Raw genomic sequence first — 22,034 nt, forward strand, 5'->3', positions numbered from 1 at the left:
CAGAAACAAAAAATCTTGCTAACTTCCTCATGATGCTAATGAAGGGATTTCTAATAAAATACACCACTGGTTCTAGGTCAACTCGGAAATATCCAAATGTAATCATAATCAAGAGACCATACTATACAATAATATTCTAAACAAAGATTTCTTACTAATTGCTGCTTAAATGTACATGTATTGCCGGTCATGAACAACCCTTCAAAAATTACCAATTACAAAATTTTAACTGTAACTCCTCAATACCTATAATGCTTAAGGCAACAGATTCATTTTATGGCAATGCATAAATTTAATAGTAATTTACATTTTATTGGCAATTTCAGATAACTGATAAATTTATTTCCATTTACATTTACTATATACATTTATTTCTAGTGCATTCAGAATGATCTCTGATCTTGATTATATTTTTGTGACTCCTGTACACACATACATTTTGTACATTACATGTATGTATTAAATAAACACTTTTTTTATAGTTCACAATCCCCTCTCATTATTTATAAAATTTTTTTTAATATTGTATTTCTTAGTGAGAAACATTAAATTACGATGGCTTTCATTGTATTTTCAATGGGCTTTCACATATTCCAATTTTCTTGCTTTAATCACCAAAATCAAACAAAAGAGTTTACAAAAATAAACTTCCAGGTCCATCTTCCAAACGGGGGTTTCAACGTGGTCCGTTATGGAGACAGTATTGATATAAAAGGAATTATTTCGACGGTAACAGAAAGACTATCCGCCCATAATGGTTACTACAGTGGAATTTACGCTTTACGGCTCACGAGCTCTAAATCAAAACAGGTACATTTGGGAATTCATTTACACAAATATGAAAACCTTGGATTGTCCTTTATATATTATATTCAATATTTTAGGTATATTGGCTCCACCGAAACTACACCATGCAACAAGTATACGATAAATATCTGCAAAAATATCCAAATGCCGAGTGGCGTTACGATTTGAGAGTGAGATATTTGCCGGCCAGTTTACGAGATCTTTTAACTAAGGATAGTGTCACTTTTAATTTTTATTATGATCAGGTTAGTCATCCTTGATACTGCTTAAAAGTTTTTTTTTGTTGGATTTATTTTTTCTTTGACGTAACACAATTAGGTCAGGAGCGATTATTACACCGACCTTCATACAAAAATCGAACAAGATGTGGTTCTGCAGCTTTGCTGTCTGGAAATCCGCAAGTACCTGAAAGACATGTCTTCGACGGAATTAGACAAGAAATCCACGCTGGAGTATCTGGACAGGGAGGTGGGCCTTCAAAAGTTTATACCTCACGGGATGTTCGAGAAATTAAAACCGAAAGTGTTGAAAAAGCACATTCAGTCACAGTTGAAGAAAAACGGGAACATTAGCGAGTGGGAGTGCATGTTGCAGTTTTTGAATATAGTGAAGAAGTACACTAATAATGATCAAGAACGGTTTGAGGTATGTTTTTATTGGGACTTTTTTTATAATTAATCAATTTTGTAACTTATTACGGTTTTTAATATATTTTTTTACTGAAAATTTATTGGTCTGAAGGAAAATCCTTCACAATCTGAGAAACTCACCTGGTTGAAGATCTCAATCTCTTTAAAGTTGTAACAATTTATACATGAATCTTAAGGAATTTTTTAGTTACTTTTTTAATTTCTTGCTTGTAGTTAATTTATTAATCGTAGTTAAATAATAATAAATAATTAATTCTTTTGTGTTTCCTTGTTTGTCACTTTAATTTAAAAACTTAATCCGGGAAAAAAGGCTATAAATGCATAATAATTCCAGGCTTAGGAATGTCGTATAATAAAATGTACTAAATTGATTCATATTATCAAACCAATTAAGATAATCGTATTACCATAAAACTTACAGGAAAGTCATGTAATGTAAAAAATGTTTAATGATATAAAAAATGATGTGCAAGCTATTAAATTCAAAATGGTTTAGATAAACTAAAAGATTATTTTTAACCAAACTAAAATTTAAAGCTGCAACTTTACATCAATAAAATAATATCAACATTTTCTCATAAATTTTAATTAATGATATTTTTTTTCATCATGGGGGGATTGTAAACTTTTTCAAATTCCAGTGAGTCTTGACAAGTAACTTGTTGAGACTCGCTTAATACCACAGAGATACTAATCTATAGCAAATTATCTTGTTACAATATTATGGAGTTACAACAGATCATCGACATTACATATACCGTATAACACCCTCTCACCCTATTTAATAATGGGAATACAATATACAATATTCGAAAGTCCAATGGATTTCGCCACCATATTAAAAATTATTCTGATAAAGATACTAAAATAGCCACTTGAAAGTAAAAGATTTTCAATCAATATGTACAATATTTATAGAATCTTCATTTTAGGAAATGCAATTTTAACAAAATTAATTCACAATTATCCCAAGTAACAATTTTAATTACCTTGTGTTCTTTATGTCAAAGATTTATAATAGCAGTAAAAATTAATTAACATAGTATAGGTTTTAAAGTAGTCATATCACCTAATGCTAAAAATTTGATAACATGATTAAGGAATATGGTTCATTACCTTTTTTACAGAATCTTTAACCATATAACTAGGTTAAATAACTGTTACGGAAATTTGTTTATAAAACTTTCAGGGGGGTTTCACACCGGTCATTGCTGATACTATTTTGTTGTCTAATTGGACATTTTTAGTTATTTTTATGAGACCTAGGATTTAGTTAAAGGTAACAAAAATCATACCCATTCATAAAGCAGGAAATCAATATGAACCAACAAATAAAAGGCCAATAGCTCTTATTTCAACACTATCTAAAATTGCTGAGAAACTAATCAAAAGAAGGATAATAAAATTTATAGAAAAAACTTTTTAATTTGATCCACAACAATATGGATTCCAGAAATCTAGCAATACGGAGGCGGCAGTGATTGAACTACAGGATCATATAACAAAAGCTCTGGATGAGAAATGTCATGTGTTAGCAGTGTTCATTGATCTTCAAAAAGCTTTCGACACGGTTAATATTAAGATACTGCTTAAGAAACTTTTGTCAATGGGCTTTAGAGGCGTTGCCTATAAATTAATAAAATCTTATCTGGTGAAACGTAAACAGTATACAAGTGTGAACAACAAAGAAAGTAAAACCAAAGAGACTATCATGGGTGTACCACAGGGATCTGTACTAGGTCCGCTGGTCTACCTTATTTACGTGCACAGTCTGTCAAAATTAGATACATAATTTTTGCTGATGATACCGTTTTGCTGTTTGTCGGTGAGTGTCTCAAAACATTAGTCAAGGAAACAAATGAGTGTCTAGCCAGATATCACAAATGGTTATTAAGAAATAATTTAAAAATAAATGTAAACAAAACTGTATATATGGTGTTTAGGAATAAAAATAAAAAAATAAGTGAAACAGACATTAAAATAAACAATAATCTAATTAAAAAAGTTGACTGCTACAAATACCTTGGACTGTATATTGTTGAAGAATTAAATTACAAAAATCACATCTGTCATGTACAGAAGAAACTGTCCAGTGCTTGTGGTGCTATCAAAAGATGTGCGAGTTATTTGTCTGATGAAATGAAAAGAGCGGTGTATAATGCGTTGCTTAAATCACATCTGCAATACATGGGTACTATTTGGGGATCAACAATGAAAACTCTGGTAAAGAAGCTTCAAAGACTACAAAATCGGGACATAAAATACCTTTATAATTTACCTAGGTTATTTCTTACTGCTCAATTATATAAAACATACCAATTTTTAAAAGTTGAACAGATAATAAGTTTGGAGCGATGTAAGTTATTAAAAAAAATTATAAATAATCAACTTAAAAACTAAGGGAACTTTAAATAAGAGTAGTGACTTTCACAATTATTTAACGAGGGCAAGACAATGTGTTTATCTAACAAGATCAAGGACTGACAAGCGGAGAAACGGTGTAATTAGCCAGTCAATAAGGTGCTATAACGAACTTCCACCATTTATTGTGAATATAAAAAAAACTAGTGTGTTTATAAAAAAACATTTGGCGGAATTAAATGCTGTGTCTGAATGACCTATTTTGTTGAAACTAAAGTTTTATATTGGAGCAAATTTATATAGTTTTGGTATTTTTTGTTTTGGGGTTGATTTGTGGGTTAAAGGGATAAATATTGAAAGTGTTCATTTTTTTTATAGTTTATCTAAGCTTATATTATCATGTATACTTAACTGACTATTTAATTTAAATGTTAAAATATTCCTAATGAAGGACTTTTTATCAGTTTTGTAAACTGTTTTAAGTTCAGTAATAAAGTTTATTAAAAAAAAAAGTTTTATAAAGAGAATTCCCGCACTTTTTTATTACTAATTGGATTTTAGGAACTGTTACATAATGCATAAGAATTTTTAAAATATTATTGGTTGCATTTCATTTGATTAAAAATGTAGTTGTTTAATCTATTTTTGATAATGCTTTTTTTGAGGCAAAACATGTGTGGCTGTATTTATTTAATAATACTAATAAGTTCCTTTATTTGCCAACAAAATCACATAACTTGACATAGCATAGCAAGTGGCCAAATGAAAATGTATACCAAAATAAATAATCACAAAAGCAGGTAGTACAAAAATAAAATTAATACATATGGCCCTTAATTATGCAGAAAAAAGAAATCGTAAAATTACATACCTCACAAACATACCAATAAAAAATACAATAAGATAAATGACTTTTTCTACCTTAGCTCTAAGCCGATAAAAAGTTATGCTTAGAATAAAATTATATAGATAAAATAATACAGTAAAATAGTAAAAGCGACTTATTTTGTTCTTATTCTTATACCTATTTAAATCAACTTCTTAACCTGTGATCTTGTAGTTTACATACAAATCCTTATAAAAGTATCATGTTTTTTTTTATTTCTTTATTCACTCAATTTTTAGATTTTATTCTGCTTGACCAAATCAGGAAAAGCAATAAAAAAATAATAAGAAATGGTTCAAATACAATGTACCTTTCCTGTACCTGTAAGAAATATTTAAACTAATTGATATTAAAAGTAAATATTTTTTTTTTACAAACTTAGTAGATATAATTTTAGGTATATTTTTAGGAACATTTGTAAATAATCAATCTGGGTATTTGACCCCAGCCCAGATCTTGTGGTACCCGAAACAGCCGTAACAGGCCATAGCCCGACATAAAATTTTAGATACAGTTTGCGTTTACTATTTATATACTTTCCTATCTATATAACAAAGTTTATGTTCAAGTCACCTCCTATGATAAAATATCTATTTATCCTATAAAGTACCTCTAGCAAAACAGTAATTGAACAAAAGAACAGATTAAAATCCCCATTAGGCGCCCTATAAAGAATAATTGCTACATGGAAATTATAATGGTTTATTTCAAAAATACAAAATTTACAATATCTCTTGATAGGGGTTGTTTTTTTTAGAAATAATGTTCGTGTTAATTATGTTTTTTAAAAAAATAGCTGTTTTCCCACCCCATTTATAGAAAAATGGCTTATAAAGTTAAGGCCCTCAAAGTGCACCTTAGTCACATCAGAATTCTGCATCCAATGCTCAGACACTAAAAAAATATGAGGTTTTACAGATAACATAATAGATAATGGTAGGACTTTATTAAGGCTTTTAACATTTAAAGGTAATAGTGTAAATTCTGATGAATTTGCATTCTCTTTTATGCTCGTATTCTATATTTTGCATTAAAATTTTGTATGTATGTTTTTTGTTCTGGATTTTTTCGGCCAAAAATTTTCCCATGTTAACCATGCTTCTTCATCTCCAACCAATGTTTCAGATTCAGTGTTTACAAAGTATTTATTCATGTATTCTTCAATCTCAGTGTTGCCCCTTATAGTGCTCGTTTTGATGGAAAGTGAATCGATCTTATTGCGTCGTTGCCTCTCTTTTTATTTGTTACTTTGGTGTTAATAAATTGCCATGTTTTCCTAGAGTTATCATGTGCTTTTCCAAATTCTCTCGTAAAACATGAGTATTTAGCTTGTTTTATGACCTCTTTGACTTGCCGGTTCAACTTTCTGTTTATTTTGTAGGACTATACTTTCTGGATATTGATTTTTTTTAAAATAAACATATTCCTTTTTCTTCATTGCATTACCAATTATATTCCCTGGATCATTAAACCACACTCTATTCTTTCTACAAAAGCTTTACAGCTTTTTTGGAATAGGTTGTATTAGCAGTGAAACACTGAATTATACCCACTACAACTTGCAGTTCTTGTAAAATTTGCATTTATTAAATTTAGGTCGCGAATGACGGCTTTATAGGTAAAAGATTTTTTGTCATATGCTCTATAAAATTATTATTTATTAAACTGAGTATTATGCATAAGATTTAAAACTTGTAAATCGTGATTACTAATAGAACTTCCAATTAAAGACAATGGCTTATGCGTCAAGGAATTTATCACATGACCTATAAGTGTTAGAGTTCTGCGCAGTTAGAGTTTCATTAGCAAAATGAAGGCCATTAGCCAAACAAACTTCCTTATAAATGTCTGCCTTATAACTACTGGTTAAAAGGTCTATGTTTAGGTCACCAAATAAGAATATTTCCTTGGATTTTAGATTTCGCAGTTCTCTAGTTCCAGAAGGATTGTAGATTGCAGAAAAATATTTTTGGAAACTGGGCACATAAATGCTTAAATACGAAATTCCATGCCTGTTAAAAGGATTTATAGGGTCTCTTTTACATAAATTGCACATCCTCTACCCCTTTGTTCTCTACTTACAAAAGCATTGAACCCCGGTAAACCATAATACTGTTACTCAGCTTCCTGTAGCCAGGTTTCTGTCACCATTATCATAGATATATCCACACTAAACTCCCATAATAAGATCTCAACTTCCGTAAGTTTATTTCTTAGTGACCTAAAGTGCATGTAGAGAATGTTTAATCCATTTTTCTTTTCTACGCACATATTACGTTTAAATACACAGGCAGACATCCTTATAAATTTGAGGCGTTATGGACAGAGGGAATAAGTATTTACTATGTTCTTATAGCACTATTAACTTGTTTGCAATATTTAGGATGAAATATCCAAAATGTCATTATCATTTGATGTAGAGGCCATTATTTCAGAGAGGTGTTATAAAGATTTTTAATCTCTAAAAGAGATTACAAATCTTCATAATCTTCATGGTGTCATCTTCTAAAGAACTCTAATGAGTTCTTACACCATACATACTTATAGCCTCATGTTTTCAGATCTCTTGCTTTACCAAGTAAATCTCACCAAACATCCTTCGCAATATTCTTATTCAAAATTATAAGTTGCTGCAAGTCTGTTGTTCTGGTCGTTATGGAGAATTGTAGCCCTCTCCTTATTTTATTAATGGTTGGATTCCATATTAGCATGATGTGTCTCTTTGTAAATAAACTCTGCTATTTTTATTACTTGCGCTCGCCACTAAGGAGTCACTCTTTGTTGACCCAGACTTTGTTTTTTCCAAAAACTTGCACCCTAGAGAAAAATTAAAGCATTAAAAACATACTCCTGCAGGCCAAAATGACTCCCCATAAACAACATCCTTTGATTCACGATTTACACCAACCATGAAAGAATTAACTTTCTATGACAAGATTGATTTATTAATGTAATTAATAGTTATTTATTTATGTATTTTTGATAAAATGGGATGTTTCGACACGAATAAATGAATTAATAATTTTAAATTAACAAATTAAATATTTTCTTTAGGTCGACTATGGTACAAGTTTCGCCGTACCAATCGAACTTATTATCGGTCCGGATATCGGGTTACAAGCATCATCCGCTAGAAGAATCGATTTCAAGCAAATCAAACGACTACAATTGGAAGAATGCGAGGATTCCTCCAAGGTGGCATTGTTATTGAGGATAGTGGGCAGCACAGAGGTTTTATGTTTCACGTGCGCTGATTTTGCTGTGGCAGAAAGTCTGGCGGATTTAATTGACGGTTACTGTCGGCTACATTCGGACGATGGAGAACCCGTATGGGCAGAAGGAGGTTCGATTTTGGGATTTTTACGAGAGAGTTTTTGTTTCATTGATGTATATATTTGTAGAAATATCAGGACTTAAAGGAAAAAAATGTAATATCAAAAATAAGCTGTTGAATAACGAAGGAGTACTGTTAGCCGAGGACTATGCAGAGATTATTGAAGAAGGAGATTATTCTGTACCTGCTGGTAAAACTAATTAAAATATGCCTACCTCTTATATTTATATATACATTTCGTTTTAGTACGTGACTATGAACTAAATCGTAACCATATAGAATTAGGGATAATATTAGGAAAGGGTCAATTTGGAGACGTCCATAAAGGTACAGTGATGACCAAAGAAGGAACGATAATACCGGTGGCCATTAAAACTTGCAAAGGGGACGCCGATACTTCTACTACCGAAAAGTTCTTAGAAGAAGCATGTAAGTATTGATAATAATAGCCCTAAGAAACTAAAATCATCTCTAGATCAATGCATTGTCAATTCAATAAACTTTTGAGCCAGGGAATCGAATCTTAGATTATCATATTTAAGCCGCAAAAAATTAGTCATAAAGATAATATTGCTCCTCTATAAAGTCATACAATTTTTCGAATTTAAATTACAAATTGGTGTAGCATATATACCTATAACAGAAATAAAAGTGTTTATTCAAAGATACTTTTACCATTAATATCATTATTACTAAATGCGATTTTGCATCTTTAAATTTTAATCAAAATTATACTACATACTTACGATTCACAAAAAAATCAGAGAAGTCTTTTTGGTTAAATGATCTTTATGGAACACTTCGCTAAAAATAAATGAAGATTAAAATCCGCTGTCGTTATCCAAATTAACGAACCTTATATAAAGGTAAAAAATTTATATATTTCTGTAAAAGTGAAAAAAACATGGTAAAAATGGCCAAAATTAAATAACAAATTCTTGTTATGTTCTTGTTATAGATATATTCAAGTTACGCATGAAATTATTGTAAAAAGTCACAGCTTCGTAAGTAAAGCAAGATCTAAACATAATAATAAACTTCGTTATTTGCATTTTAAATAAATAAATATACAGGGTTGTGATTTAATAACGGATAAATTTAAAGAAAGGGGTGGTATTTTCCTCGGACGCACTTATTTTGGGATTGGGCCTATTTTGACATGAAAGGTAACTAAATGTAAAGGAAATACAGGATGTCTCAAAAAACTGTAAGAGAATTTTCTTTTTAAAGAAACCTGTAGTGATGTAAAATTCTCGAGCACGTAATTTAAAAGAATGTTCCCTGAGCACGAACGAGGATGAACGAGAATAAACAAGCATAAACGAAAAAAACCTGAGAATTTATGTTTGGGATGTGGTAAAGTATTCAAAAACTTATTTTTCAAGATTTTTTCTCAAAATGCCTAGAAAAATGCTCAATATTCTCCTAATGCTTTGTAAAATACCGACACTGAATTATTGTTCTAACTTTATAAAAACCTTAACATCATAATATTCATAAATCCAGATAGAATAAGAATATTCATCATAAATAACCAAATATTATATCTAAAGGGGTTTTAAAAAAATATATACAAGAATTTATGTTACCGATCAGGTTTGATATTATATTCTTAAAAACTGAGCATAGTTTGTGTGTATAAAAGTATATGTGTATATAAGTACAAAGTAGGTAAAGTAACATGAAAATAACATGAGAAACGTTTTATGATGTAAGAAGTAAAAAGTAACTCGAAAAAAAGCTTTATATAAAAAAATAAACTGCAATCTGCAATAAACCAAAAATACAGTTTTAACCTAACTCGGTACTCTAATTGTGGATCAAGATCAAGAGTAGTCAAGCCCATCGAAACTTTCTGGCCCAATGCTACTATTGGAATCGAAATCGTGAACACTGTAGGCCCCGCTCTCTTTGTCATCGGACTCATTAGTCTCTGAACTCTCGTTTTGTTAAACGCAACACAAAATGAACAAAAAATGCATAAATAACATGCAAAAACTACAGTCGACATTGCTACAAAAGAGACCGGCCGTAATATTCGGGGAACCGCCGCTGTCGGCGCCGCTTTGTCTTTGTGATTGATGCTGTTGCCGACGCCGACGGTAGTTTTTGTAAATAAAGCGCGTCGAATACGGAATCGTGCTGAAAATTCCTGGCGAACGTTCGCGCACGAGAGAACGATCTATCTTGCGCGCACGAACGATTTATCGGGCGCGAACGTGCGCGAATATTCGCCATAGCATAAAGGGAACGTTCCTTCATTTACATCACTAGAAACCTGTATATTTTTGCATTTTTATATTTTCCAGAAAATCCTAGACCTGTTTTATGTTTACTATGCTATAGCTATCTTCAAGTGTTCACGAAATAATTACGTTTAAAATAATAATTATAGCAACATACATCGATAAATTACATTTTATATTATATTTTATTTATTTGGAGGTAAACTCTGACACCCTACCACATTTATTAATTTTAGCTAATTTACTAGAAACTGCGAAGATTTTTGCCCGATTACTATTACAAACTTAAATTGCTGTAACGCCTAGATGTAAAATATACACCTGTGTGCGGTAGTTATCACTTATGATTGTTAATATCAAACAAACAGATAAATTTAATAACCTTAAATACTGCAATACCTAACCTATTAACACTTAACAATCTATGAAAAACAAGCATATTACCTACTTAAATTCCTAGAAAAATTGAGAGAAAATATATATTTAAATTAAAATCAGGTGGTAGAACATTATACATTTTTGGTGCAAGATAAACTAGAAATTTTAGGTTAATACTTTTGAAATTACTTGGTATTCTTAAGTTACCTCTAGCTCTTGCTCTTGTATTATAATTGTGATTTACTTAGTTTTTAATAATATCATGGTTGTGAATGTGTGAACAAATTGATGTAATATATAAAGTTCCTATGTTGGTGGTTTGTTCAGTAAATAGATGTTCTGTAGGGCAAAGTTTTGGCTTGTTGTATATAGTTTTTAAAATATACTTATGTAGAATATTTCATTTATAAAAGCCTCCCCAAACCAATCCATGCCATAGTTCTTTTCAAGTTCTTGTGAATTTAAAAATGTTCTGATAATATGAAATTTGAAAATTAACTTTTAAGTCATATTTGCTAGATATTCAGTATGTATATGCCATTTAAAGTTTTGATCAATAAATATTCCAAGGTATTTAGTCTATGAAACTTCCTTTATTTGATAATTATTTTCAATTGAAAGATATGAATAATCCAATATGCGAGAGAAAAAGCAATTTAATTTTTTTTTGCTACATTCAGGCTTAATTTATAAGTTTCCAACCAGTATTTGATTGCATATGAAATAATGGTTTCATTTGTTAGTTTAAGGTGAAGAAGAGAAGGAAAATTATAAATAAAATGGAACCAAGTATAGTATCTTGTCCCACTGTTATTTTTCTAATTTCGCCATTTCAACAATAGTTGAAATCTTGAAGTATTCAAAACTTCTCGCTACCAAGGGCCACCTTGTGTATTTTAGTTATCATTTTTTGAAATACACTAAAATAGTGATTATTGGACTTGATCTTATGATTTGATTTTTTTTAGATACAATGCAAAAATTCGAACACCCTCATATAATCAAGCTGATCGGCGTCTGTTCCGATTCCCCCGTGTGGATTATCATGGAATTAGCGAAACTAGGTGAACTGCGGGCCTACTTACAAAGCAACAAGTCCACCCTGGAACTGGAAACTTTATTAACGTTCGCTTTTCAATTATCCACCGCTCTAAGTTACCTCGAATCGAAGAAATACGTGCACAGAGACATCGCTGCCAGAAATGTGTTGGTCAGTTCCGAGACCTGCGTTAAATTAGCGGATTTTGGATTGTCCAGGTGGATGGGATCGGATCAGAGCTACTATAGAGCGTCAAAGGGCAAGTTACCAATCAAATGGATGAGTCCGGAGAGTATTAATTTTCGGAGGTTTACCACTGCTAGTGATGTATGGATGTTTGGTAAGTCTCGGTATTTTATTACTTTATTTAAACTAATTCAAAATTTAAATGAAATCCTTAATTCCAATCATGTGAAATGATTGGAATTAAGCATTACCAAAAGTAAAAATTTTTTTCACCAAATTATTTCCTACATACAAAAAAACTGATAATAATTTAAAAAAGTAGAAACTGAAAAAACTAGACTGAAATAAACAAAAAAATTAATTAAATTAAGTTGAAAAAGTCTAAGTTGACAATACTAATTTAATACCATCAGCTATATTACCAGAAAGAAACTTATTAAAACTAAAATAAGAACAAGTAAACTGCCATACATTGCTCTATGAGGCGGTGTTTCAATAAACTACAATATTAAATTAACACCCTTACCCTGCAAACGGTTTTTTGCAATGCCCGAAAATAGCAACGTTGGCCGTTTTTACTGTAGGAAAGAATCGAAAAAATACAACAACATTTTAATTTATTTTATTATTTAATGACTCTTTCATAAGACTTTTTAGCATATCTGGCTGGGACTGTATTATTCTATAAATTGGAAATAATTTAACATTCACAGGTAGCAACTTTTATCTTAGGACTTTGCTTCCTATATTTTCCGGTCGGAATACAAACCATGTGTGTTAATTGAGATGCGACTCGTAGCTACAACGACATCTTTATTATTCTTTATTTACGGGATCAACCCCATTACAAAACAAAGAAATTCAAATACAAAACAATATTTTAGCCTAACACCCAATTTAACACTGCATAACAAAAATAATACAGTCGTGTTTTTACATTCCAACAAGTAATATAAACTATTAAAACAATAACAAATAACAATCTATATTAGCTCAATATTTGAATAAAATTAACAATAAATAAAAATATATCAAATCATTTACTATTAATTAAGACCCAACATTAATCAATAGCAATTCACTAATCCACATTATAACAACCAGGTTATGGAAATAACAAAAAAATAGTAATAATAATGAATACTGAAATTAGATTTAGATAAAACTTTTAATTTGCCTTTTAAAACTAGGTAAAGCAATGCCCAATATTTCAACTTCATTAGAATTAATAAATTTAAGTGTCCGTTCAATAATTATGATGCATAATTAGTGCTTTGAAATGGTAGTGAGAATAATCTATTGTGTCTTAAATTCCTAGATGGTATATTGAAAGATATTACACCAAGGAGTTCAGGAGAGTTTAACTGACCATTCACCAATTTATACAAGACCACCAAATCAGCGTAAACTCTCTTTTGCCTCAGCGTTGATAAGTCCAACAACCTCCGAGCATCATCATAAATGTGATCGTTGGGAATCCTCATACCAAGCTTAGATAAACAAAATCGAATAAATTTATTTTGGACCCTTTCTCGGTCAGTACAACAATTTGTGTTAAAAGGGGACCATATCATTGATGCATATTCCAACTGTGACACAACAAGAACGGCATCCTTTTACAGGTCTCAATAGAAAATTCCCTGCAATTACGCAAAACAAAGCTTCAGACTTTTAAGGAGTTAAGAACCAGATTAGTTATATATGTGTTAAAGTTTAAATGCTCATCAAACCAAACACCAAGATCCTTAATAATTAATATTGTAAAATGAGTGAAACCTTTTATTTTTCTTGTAGGAACTAATAAACTTACATTCACTCACATTCAGAAACAGTTCATTGGCAATACACCATTGATTGAGCATATCTAAGTCACTCTGTAATAAAATTTGATCAGAAGAAAAACCTACTTCCCTATAAAACTTGACATCGTCGGCAAAAACCAAAAAGAAACTGTTCCTAAAGCACTTACCTATATCATTTATGAAAATGATAAATAGTAAAGGAGAAGAATGCCCCTCTTGGGGAACTCCAGAGGTTACACTCACACCACTTGATCTGGCATTTCCGATTTTCGTCTTTTGAGTCCTGCCTGACAAAAAGTCCCTAAACCATAAGATTCGAAAAACCAAAATGTTTCAGCTTCCTGAGTATGATCGACCCTGTCGAATGCCTTGGAGAAGTCGGTGTATACGGCATCAACCTGACCCCTCCCCTCCAAGACACTCGAACAATTCCGCTGGAAAACCAACAAGTTCGCCAGAGTAGATATACCGGTCCTAAAGCCATGCTGCTCACTGATCAATTGCTCCTTACTATAAAAATACAATTGGTCATAAATAAGGCTATCCAGGAGTTTCGGAATGGCAGATTGCAGGCAAACACTTCTGTAATTCTCAATATTTTCACGGTCTCCAGACTTAAAAATAGGTACAGTGCAACTATGTTTCCACAGTGATGGAAATACTCCAGTATTCAAGGATTTTTTAAAAATTATAATAAGAGGACAAGAACCACTGCATACCATTTTTATCAGAAAATAATTGGGCACATCATCAGGACCCAAACTAAGTTTAGGTGGTAGTTTGGAAATTTTGTCGAAAATTAATTCAATAGATAAAACAGGGTTAGGGATGGATATAGACATACTCCCGCTCGACTGATGATTCTCATTTTAACCAAACCATTATTACTTTGACTATAAACGGTCGAAAAGAATTGAGCAAAACCTTCAGCTATTTGATCGCAACCTATCAATTCACTCTCCCTATAATACATTGAATTTGGTAATCTGTTTAATGCTCTTTTACTATTTAAGTTATACCAAAACCGTCAGGGGTCAGTATAGAGCAGCTGATCTAAGTTTGAGATACAGCTATTGTTACAAATATTTGATACGGCTTGACATCTTGCTCTAAGATTTGAAAAATTGGTATAGTCAGCCACACCATTACTGGCCCTATAATAACTCCTGTGAGCAATTTTGTTTTGCCTCACCAGAGATCTTAATTCAGCTGAGAACCATATAGGAAACTTGGAGGTATTATATTTTTTAAGAGGAACAAAAAGAGCCATGGCCCTACCCAAAATGTGATAGAACTCTGATACTGCGACATTTATATCGGATGAGTTTAATACCAAATCCCAGTTGACCTCACATAAGTAGTTATTAATACCAATGTAATCACCCCCTTTAAAATCATATAAAAAATCTTCATATTCGATCATATGGACATGCTCCCTTCCAATATCTATAACAAAGTTATATGACTTATGATGTTGTGACTCTGGAAAAAGACTGTCGTCAGCCAGTGTTACTGAGAGACTGCTTATGTTAGTAAAAATAAGATCTAGGTAAACAAGTCTATCTTTAGGAATAGCAATACTCTGATAGAAGTTTAAATAGGCATAACTTTCACCCAAAATTAATCTTGCTTAATTCAGCGGACAAGCACCTACCACCCCAGAGTCGTCATTCTCCCAGGAGGCAGACTATCGTACTACCTCTTATATGGAATAAGGGGAACTGCTCGGACATCATTCTAAGTGCCACCAACTGTGAGGCATTAAACGGCGTATCCAAATTAAAATTTGAAATGAAGTTCTTAGTCTGAAACACATATGTTACAAATCGATGTATAGGGTTGAATATAAGTAGGATAATGTTTATTTTAAGACTGATTACATTTTTCATTTTGATTTATGAATTTTCCAGAAAACTCCATTTTACAAATTAAATATTTTTAAGTACATAAAATTTGTAAAAAATACCTCAAAAAATCCCTTAAAATTTCGGCATATAATATTAAGTAGTCGCCATAGGCATGAGAAGATTTTCCTCTGGATGCAGACAGGCTTGAAAATTGGATTTCAACATTTCTAAATATCTCTCTTCTCTATATAATTTATCAAAATTATCGGAATTTCGGTTGGGCATGAAGTTGTTGTCATTAAGATGTACATTACTTAGGAGCCAACCAAAGCGATGGACAGTTATTAGTCTACTAATATAGGGATCATGTAAAATTGGATCTGTACTCACTAGTAAGATGTTCTTTGTCACTTTTTGATACCCACTAGTAAGTTTATACCAATAAATGTTCGGATTTCTACACTATCGGTGGGCTTATAACTTTTGCCGGAATTGTGAAAAGTTTGCTCTGCGTAGAAGTTTGTTTGAAACACCATATGTTCGACAATTTTGTCTGAAATCAGAAGTTTAAAAATATTATATGGTGTCACCCTATCTAGTTCCTTTATGACTTCGGCTAGTCCTGAATATTCCATAAATTGGACAGGTGGAACCGTTTTATTATTCCTACTCCACTGTATTTTGAATAATGTTTTTAATTCGCTCAGTGGAATAAGGTCTTCGGGGTCCCATTCCTCCGGTTCTTGATCAGATGATGATATTACCATATTATCCAGTTCTGATAAATTATTTGTGATTTCTGGCTCATCTACATCATTTCCATTACAACTATCATTATCCGAGTCGATGTCTGATGGAATGCCTACATATTCACTGTCCAATATTCTCAATTTCATTATAAAGATCCTTTTCGGTCAAACCAATAAGCTTAAAAGGTAATGGTTCTGGAAATCGGTCATTTGCCATATTTTGCTCCTACCTAAAAAAAAACCTTACTTGCATGGTGGGACAAAATTTAACCCATAGTTAAAAGTCCCCATTACGGTGTGATAAACGTGGATAAACATATGTCGAGAAATGCTTCCTGCTATAAAAAAAAAAATTATTTTTAACTTTTACACTGCTAGAAATATTTCTATATGCTTTATTATTATTATTTCAGGAGTGTGCATTTGGGAAATCCTAATGCTGGGAGTAAAACCGTTTCAAGGGGTAAAAAACAATGACGTAATAGGGAAAATCGACAACGGAGAGCGTCTACCTTTACCGGAAAACTGTCCGCCGCGGCTCTACTCTTTGATGTCGCAATGTTGGTCTTACGAACCGAGTAAACGGCCGAGTTTCAAAGACATCAGGGAAATTTTACAAGAGATTTTAATCGAAGAACGCAGCAGCCAGCAAAATACGATCAGAAGGGAAACGCGCCGATTGGCGGCCATGTCGTGGAGCTCCGCTGACGATGTTAGTCCGCCTCCGAAACCTTCGAGACATCCAGGTAAGCTAATCATTAAATATTGAGCCTTTGCCACTAAATGAGTTAATTAATTAAAAAACTGCTTTAGGGCTATCATTTTATTGAATTACTATAAAAAAATATATAAATTGAATCTATTTAACAGACTAAAGTAAGTTTTCAAAATTTTCCCTTTTCAATAATGCACTAAATGTTTTATAGGATTAGCAGAAAATTGATTGCATTTAAGTATGTCAAAGCTGCCCTAATTCGTAAATTTGCACATCGTTTACCATAGTAGAGGTTTTTTTTATAAGTAGAGATTATATAAGAGGAAATCTGGCGCACTAAGATCTGAACTTTAAGCTGGCCAAGAAATCGATAGTCTAAATGACTACAAATTACTGAGGTATGAAATTAAAACAGATTCAAGTACTCTATAAAAGAAATATTTAGATTCATTTTAATAAAGACGTTTACAGTTTAAATCGTCGCCTATGTAATTAATTAATAAAAAAGTGAGGTTTTTTTCATTGAGGGGCTCCAAAGCTATATATTTAGAATATATAAAATTACATCCCCTAATTTCAACGTATTTAGTTCTGTTATCTGTTACTAAGGTAGGATGCAAAGAATGCGATGAAGTCTTTATGGAATCTCAGTTTTTGATAAATGCGAGGCATCTCCTCTTTATAAATTCAATTAGATTCTTTAAGGTCTCTCATAACCATTTTAAAAAATTTGGAGATGTTTACTACGATTTTTTTATCAACTAATTCAATCTCAAAGATTCTCTATCAGTCAGGACTCTGGGCTGGCCACTTAAGAACAGTAATTTTTTGGTACTCAAATTTTTAAAATGATTTTAGTCGTAAGTCTTGGATCTTTTTCGTGTTTAAACCGCCTTTGCAAGGGCATGTTTTCATCTACATATGGTAACATATGCTCGCTTAATATTTTTAGATATTTATATCGATCCATAATGCCGTCAGTTTTGATAGTAAGGCCCATTTCAATATTAGAGAAGCAACCTCAAACTTGTACGTTTCCACCTCTATGCTTAATAGTGCCCAACGTATAGTTTGCATCAAATCTTTTATTTTTAGGACGCCTGACCCATAAAACAAGCCCATAAACGAAGAAAATAAATTAATTTTACTTTCATTGGAAAATAACACTGTATTCCATATTGTTTCCGACCAGTTCAAATCTTCGTATGCAAGTTGACGTTGGGCGATTCGATTCTTCTTCGAAATGAAGGCTTTCTTGGATGATTTTCTTGCCGGCAAGCCACTGTCTTTTAAGCGTTTTCGAACTGTATGTACACTAACATCTACTTCATCCAGTTGAAATTTTATGTCCACTACTATCTTGAATGGATTTCCAAAAGCTGGTCAATTTTAGTCTACCGCTTTTAAATGGACTTACTAACGACTTTCTGCTGCGGTGCAACTTTATAGTTTTGGAAACGACCGACCGATTTAACCTAATAGTACAGGCAATATAGGTGTCGAGGTAGAACAAATTAGAGACCAGCTAATTTTTTTTTAATGTGTAGGTAAAGGCCTCTAGAATAACATACTAAAAGTCCCATTCGAGACGCATCTTTTGATGTATTAAAATATATTTTAGCTCAAAAAATAAAAAAGTTAGAGATTTTCTAAATAATGGTACGAGCAAAAAAATGAAAATTTTGAATGAAAAGTAAGTTAAGTAAAGATTTTACTTGCTGATTATAAAAACTCTGTTATGTCTTTATCCTCCAGTTCAAAAATAGCATTAGTACAATTTATTCCACAAGATTGGCCACATTTTGGGGAACACTTAACCCTAACTTTTTGCAAGAACAATTCCGCCCACAAGTACTTTGTTTGCAATTGCAAAAAACTTGCTTGAGCAGATCTGAGGGTGCAACATCTTGTTTTGTTTTGTCCGGAATGAGGTCACCATTATGCGTTTTTATCCAACCCCAATTGGTAGGGTCCATGTTATTACTGAGCCATTCTTGAACCTAAAAAATCCAGGATTAAAATTATTAATCTTAATAATTTTTAAATGGATTTAATTAATTTACCTGATAATATACTCTTAGTAAATGTTGTTCAGCGGATTTTTCAGTGGGAGGCAACGCTGCTAGATTAAAATGACCTGACAGGCCCTGCCTTGAAGATATTTTATGGTACATGTAGTACCGAAGTTCGTTTAAACTTTTGGCTTTTTTGGCATTATATAATTTAAATAGAAACTCGAAGCCTGCTTTGAAAAGGTCTGATTTAAAGTGCCTTTGGTATAAAACGAAAAAAGCTCTTCATACAATTGAGGATTCTTCCTTAAAATAGACAAGCATGTTTTCTTGCTTTTGTTAAACATTGTTGTGTCGTATCCCGAAACTGCATGCAAAAACAAAATCTTGTCTTTTACTGGACAAAGGCAATTTTGTAATTTTGATATGTTCGTAAACCTATCGTGAGTTCCAGCTTTGCCAGGACGAAGCAAATACAAGTTGTTTTTGTTGGAGTGGTGTAGAGCCAAAACCATGATATCAGTATCTTCCGAAACAAGTGTTACAAATTCATGTTGATAGCACAGCTTTACAGCCGTTAAGCAAATTAAAACATCTACATCTCTTTCAGCCTGATAAACAGTTTATTCCTTTTTCATGAAAGCAGTTAGTAAGCAGAGCAATGAACTTTTTTTTTTCACTGTTTCTTAAAAACTCATCTTGCGTGCAAGGAATTGTGGTATCTGGAATAATAAGATCAACGACACGGCTTTGTTTTGATCGTGATTTTTGTAGCAGACCTTTAGTCGAAATACGTGTTTCGTCATATCCATCAAAAACGATAACGCAGTTTGCACCATAACAATGTATTACATAATTTACATATTGTCCACATATGTCTTTATAGGTGGCGGGCTTTTGCCAGACTAACTTATGTAAAAGAAAACCACTATCTAAAACATAAAGAGTGTTCTTGGGCGCGTGCTGTTCTGGAGAAATAGAATCAAATTCTTTTAATAGCTGTGATTTTGTACCACTTCACCTCACCACCCTTAAAAATTGAGGGAGGATATGGAGCCAACTCAAAAACGAAACATTTTTTTTTGAGTTCTTCGGGAGACTTGTTGGAACATACAATTCGGTTAAAAAGTTGCATAGGGTTTATAACGACTTCACGTTTATTAACAGTAACTGTGTTGTTTATTTGTGCAAAAGTAACAACCTGTTTTTTCTTCACACACTTAATTTCTGTATACTTCTTTCCATCATTTTCATTTAAAATTTTGTCGCCCACAGTCTGTGCCTCATCACAGTTGACGGTATCATGTGCCAGAACTTGAGAATACAGTGATATGAACTGATCAGATTCAAAAGGATTGTACGTTTCCAACCGTTCTAAAATTTTGTTGTGGTCCTTTTCATCGCGTTGTTGTCGGGAATGTCGGAGTTCAACATGCTGTTCTGATGAACAAGACTTGACACCTGAAAATTCTTCAACCATATTTGATACAGAACTACATGGGGCCATACTAGCAATCCACTGCTACAGACGTTTTAAAGTTAATCGTAGACACTACGCGGAAACTATCTTGCTTAACGTTTAACACCTCGGCACAAAAAAAACAGCAAGTTTTAAACTCAAAACACTGGTTAACGAGGATCGCAGCATTGATTTTGAGCATTGTGGGGTATCAGTGGCATTATCACAAATTTGTTGGGATTTTTTGTTCTGCAATCCTTATGAACTTCTAAAGAATCCACAGATTCAAATGTTTGCCACTTGCAGTCACCGTGAAGTTTGCTGGCGTTTATAAGTTTTGGAAAGCCTCTTTTCCCTACCACTACTAGAGTCTTGGAAGTACCTTTTTCACTGCATATTGCACATTTGCTTTTCTCCATTTTAGTAAGTCACTAATACAAAATAACAAAATAACGCTACAACCAAAATTGCACGCGTCTTTTAACTTATACGTGATATTATAGACTGAAAATTGTGCATAGTAATGACCTTGGTACGCGCACTTGTCTCGCAGCTGCTTGATTATCCAGTGGCGTAGCGAATTCTTTTTGTTATGTTTTAGATGGGCAAATAGAGCTTTGCACCTAAATTGAATATATACCTGTTATATTCATTAGTAATGGCTATTAAATCATATATTTTAATTTTTTTTATAGTAAAAATATATATTTTCATACTATATATTAAAATAATGGAAAAAATTTTAATGGTATATTATCCATTTTTCATTTCCTAAAAAAAAGTACTCTTCAGAAATTTTCATAAAAATTCAATTTACTGAGATATTAACAAAAAACGATAAAAAACAAGATGGCGGCCATTTTTTTCATACTTGCCATACTTTTACCAAATGGGACTTTCAGTATGTTATAGTACACGTTTGTATGAATTCATATACGTCTCTAATTTGTGCTACCTCACCCATTGTAAGCTGATTATGTTTCCTGTGCTAATCGTGATAACGGTAAATGGTAATATGATAATGGCTTCACCGAATGTCGTATCCCAATGGGTATGGCTTTTTAGTATATAGAGTTCTTCACATGCAGCACGATATGTTGGAAATATTGTACCATTAACAGTCCGTAGTGGCTCAAATGACGTTAGCCCACGCCATTTACCAGGAACAATCGCAAATAGAAACATTCATTATTCTTTGAATGAACTGTATACATAAGTGCATCGGTAGAACGCACATCCGGATAATCAGGAACATTCTCTACTTAACCATACTTAAAATTACATTTAATAGTCGTTTTTATAATTTTCAAATTTTAACCATACTTCAAACGAGATAAAAAGTATCCTATGTCCGTCTCCTGGTTCTAAGCTACCTCTTCACTAATTTTCAGCCAAATCGGTTCAGCCTTTCTTGAGTTATAAATAGTGTAACTAACACGACTTTCTTTTATATATATAGATGAATTATTAGTATTGGTTCTCAAAAAAGAACACCTTAACACTTTGAGCTTTAGCCAAATATAGACATACGTAATTACTGTATTTCTAGTAATAATATGTTAT

The 22,034-nt window shown here is 32.2% G+C and overlaps 2 protein-coding genes across 4 annotated transcripts in view; both read left to right on the forward strand.

The window, feature by feature from the left end:
* The window catches only part of LOC126744793 (kynurenine/alpha-aminoadipate aminotransferase, mitochondrial-like), a 411,884-nt gene that overhangs the window by 326,276 nt on the left and 63,574 nt on the right, over positions 1-22,034 (forward strand). The gene's annotated exons all lie outside the window — the stretch shown is intronic.
* LOC126744781 (focal adhesion kinase 1) overlaps positions 1-22,034 on the forward strand; it is a 40,900-nt gene that overhangs the window by 3,002 nt on the left and 15,864 nt on the right. For all 3 annotated transcript variants that reach the window (XM_050452332.1, XM_050452331.1, XM_050452333.1), the window contains exons 3-10: positions 655-810; positions 885-1,052; positions 1,126-1,452; positions 7,759-8,047; positions 8,106-8,228; positions 8,285-8,467; positions 11,631-12,041; positions 16,699-17,031. In XM_050452332.1, coding sequence (XP_050308289.1) covers positions 655-810; positions 885-1,052; positions 1,126-1,452; positions 7,759-8,047; positions 8,106-8,228; positions 8,285-8,467; positions 11,631-12,041; positions 16,699-17,031 — 1,990 coding nt within the window. The remainder of the gene's footprint in view (positions 1-654; positions 811-884; positions 1,053-1,125; positions 1,453-7,758; positions 8,048-8,105; positions 8,229-8,284; positions 8,468-11,630; positions 12,042-16,698; positions 17,032-22,034) is intronic.

Source organism: Anthonomus grandis, chromosome 14 (genome assembly GCF_022605725.1).
Source record: "Anthonomus grandis grandis chromosome 14, icAntGran1.3, whole genome shotgun sequence".
NCBI lineage: Eukaryota > Metazoa > Arthropoda > Insecta > Coleoptera > Curculionidae > Anthonomus > Anthonomus grandis.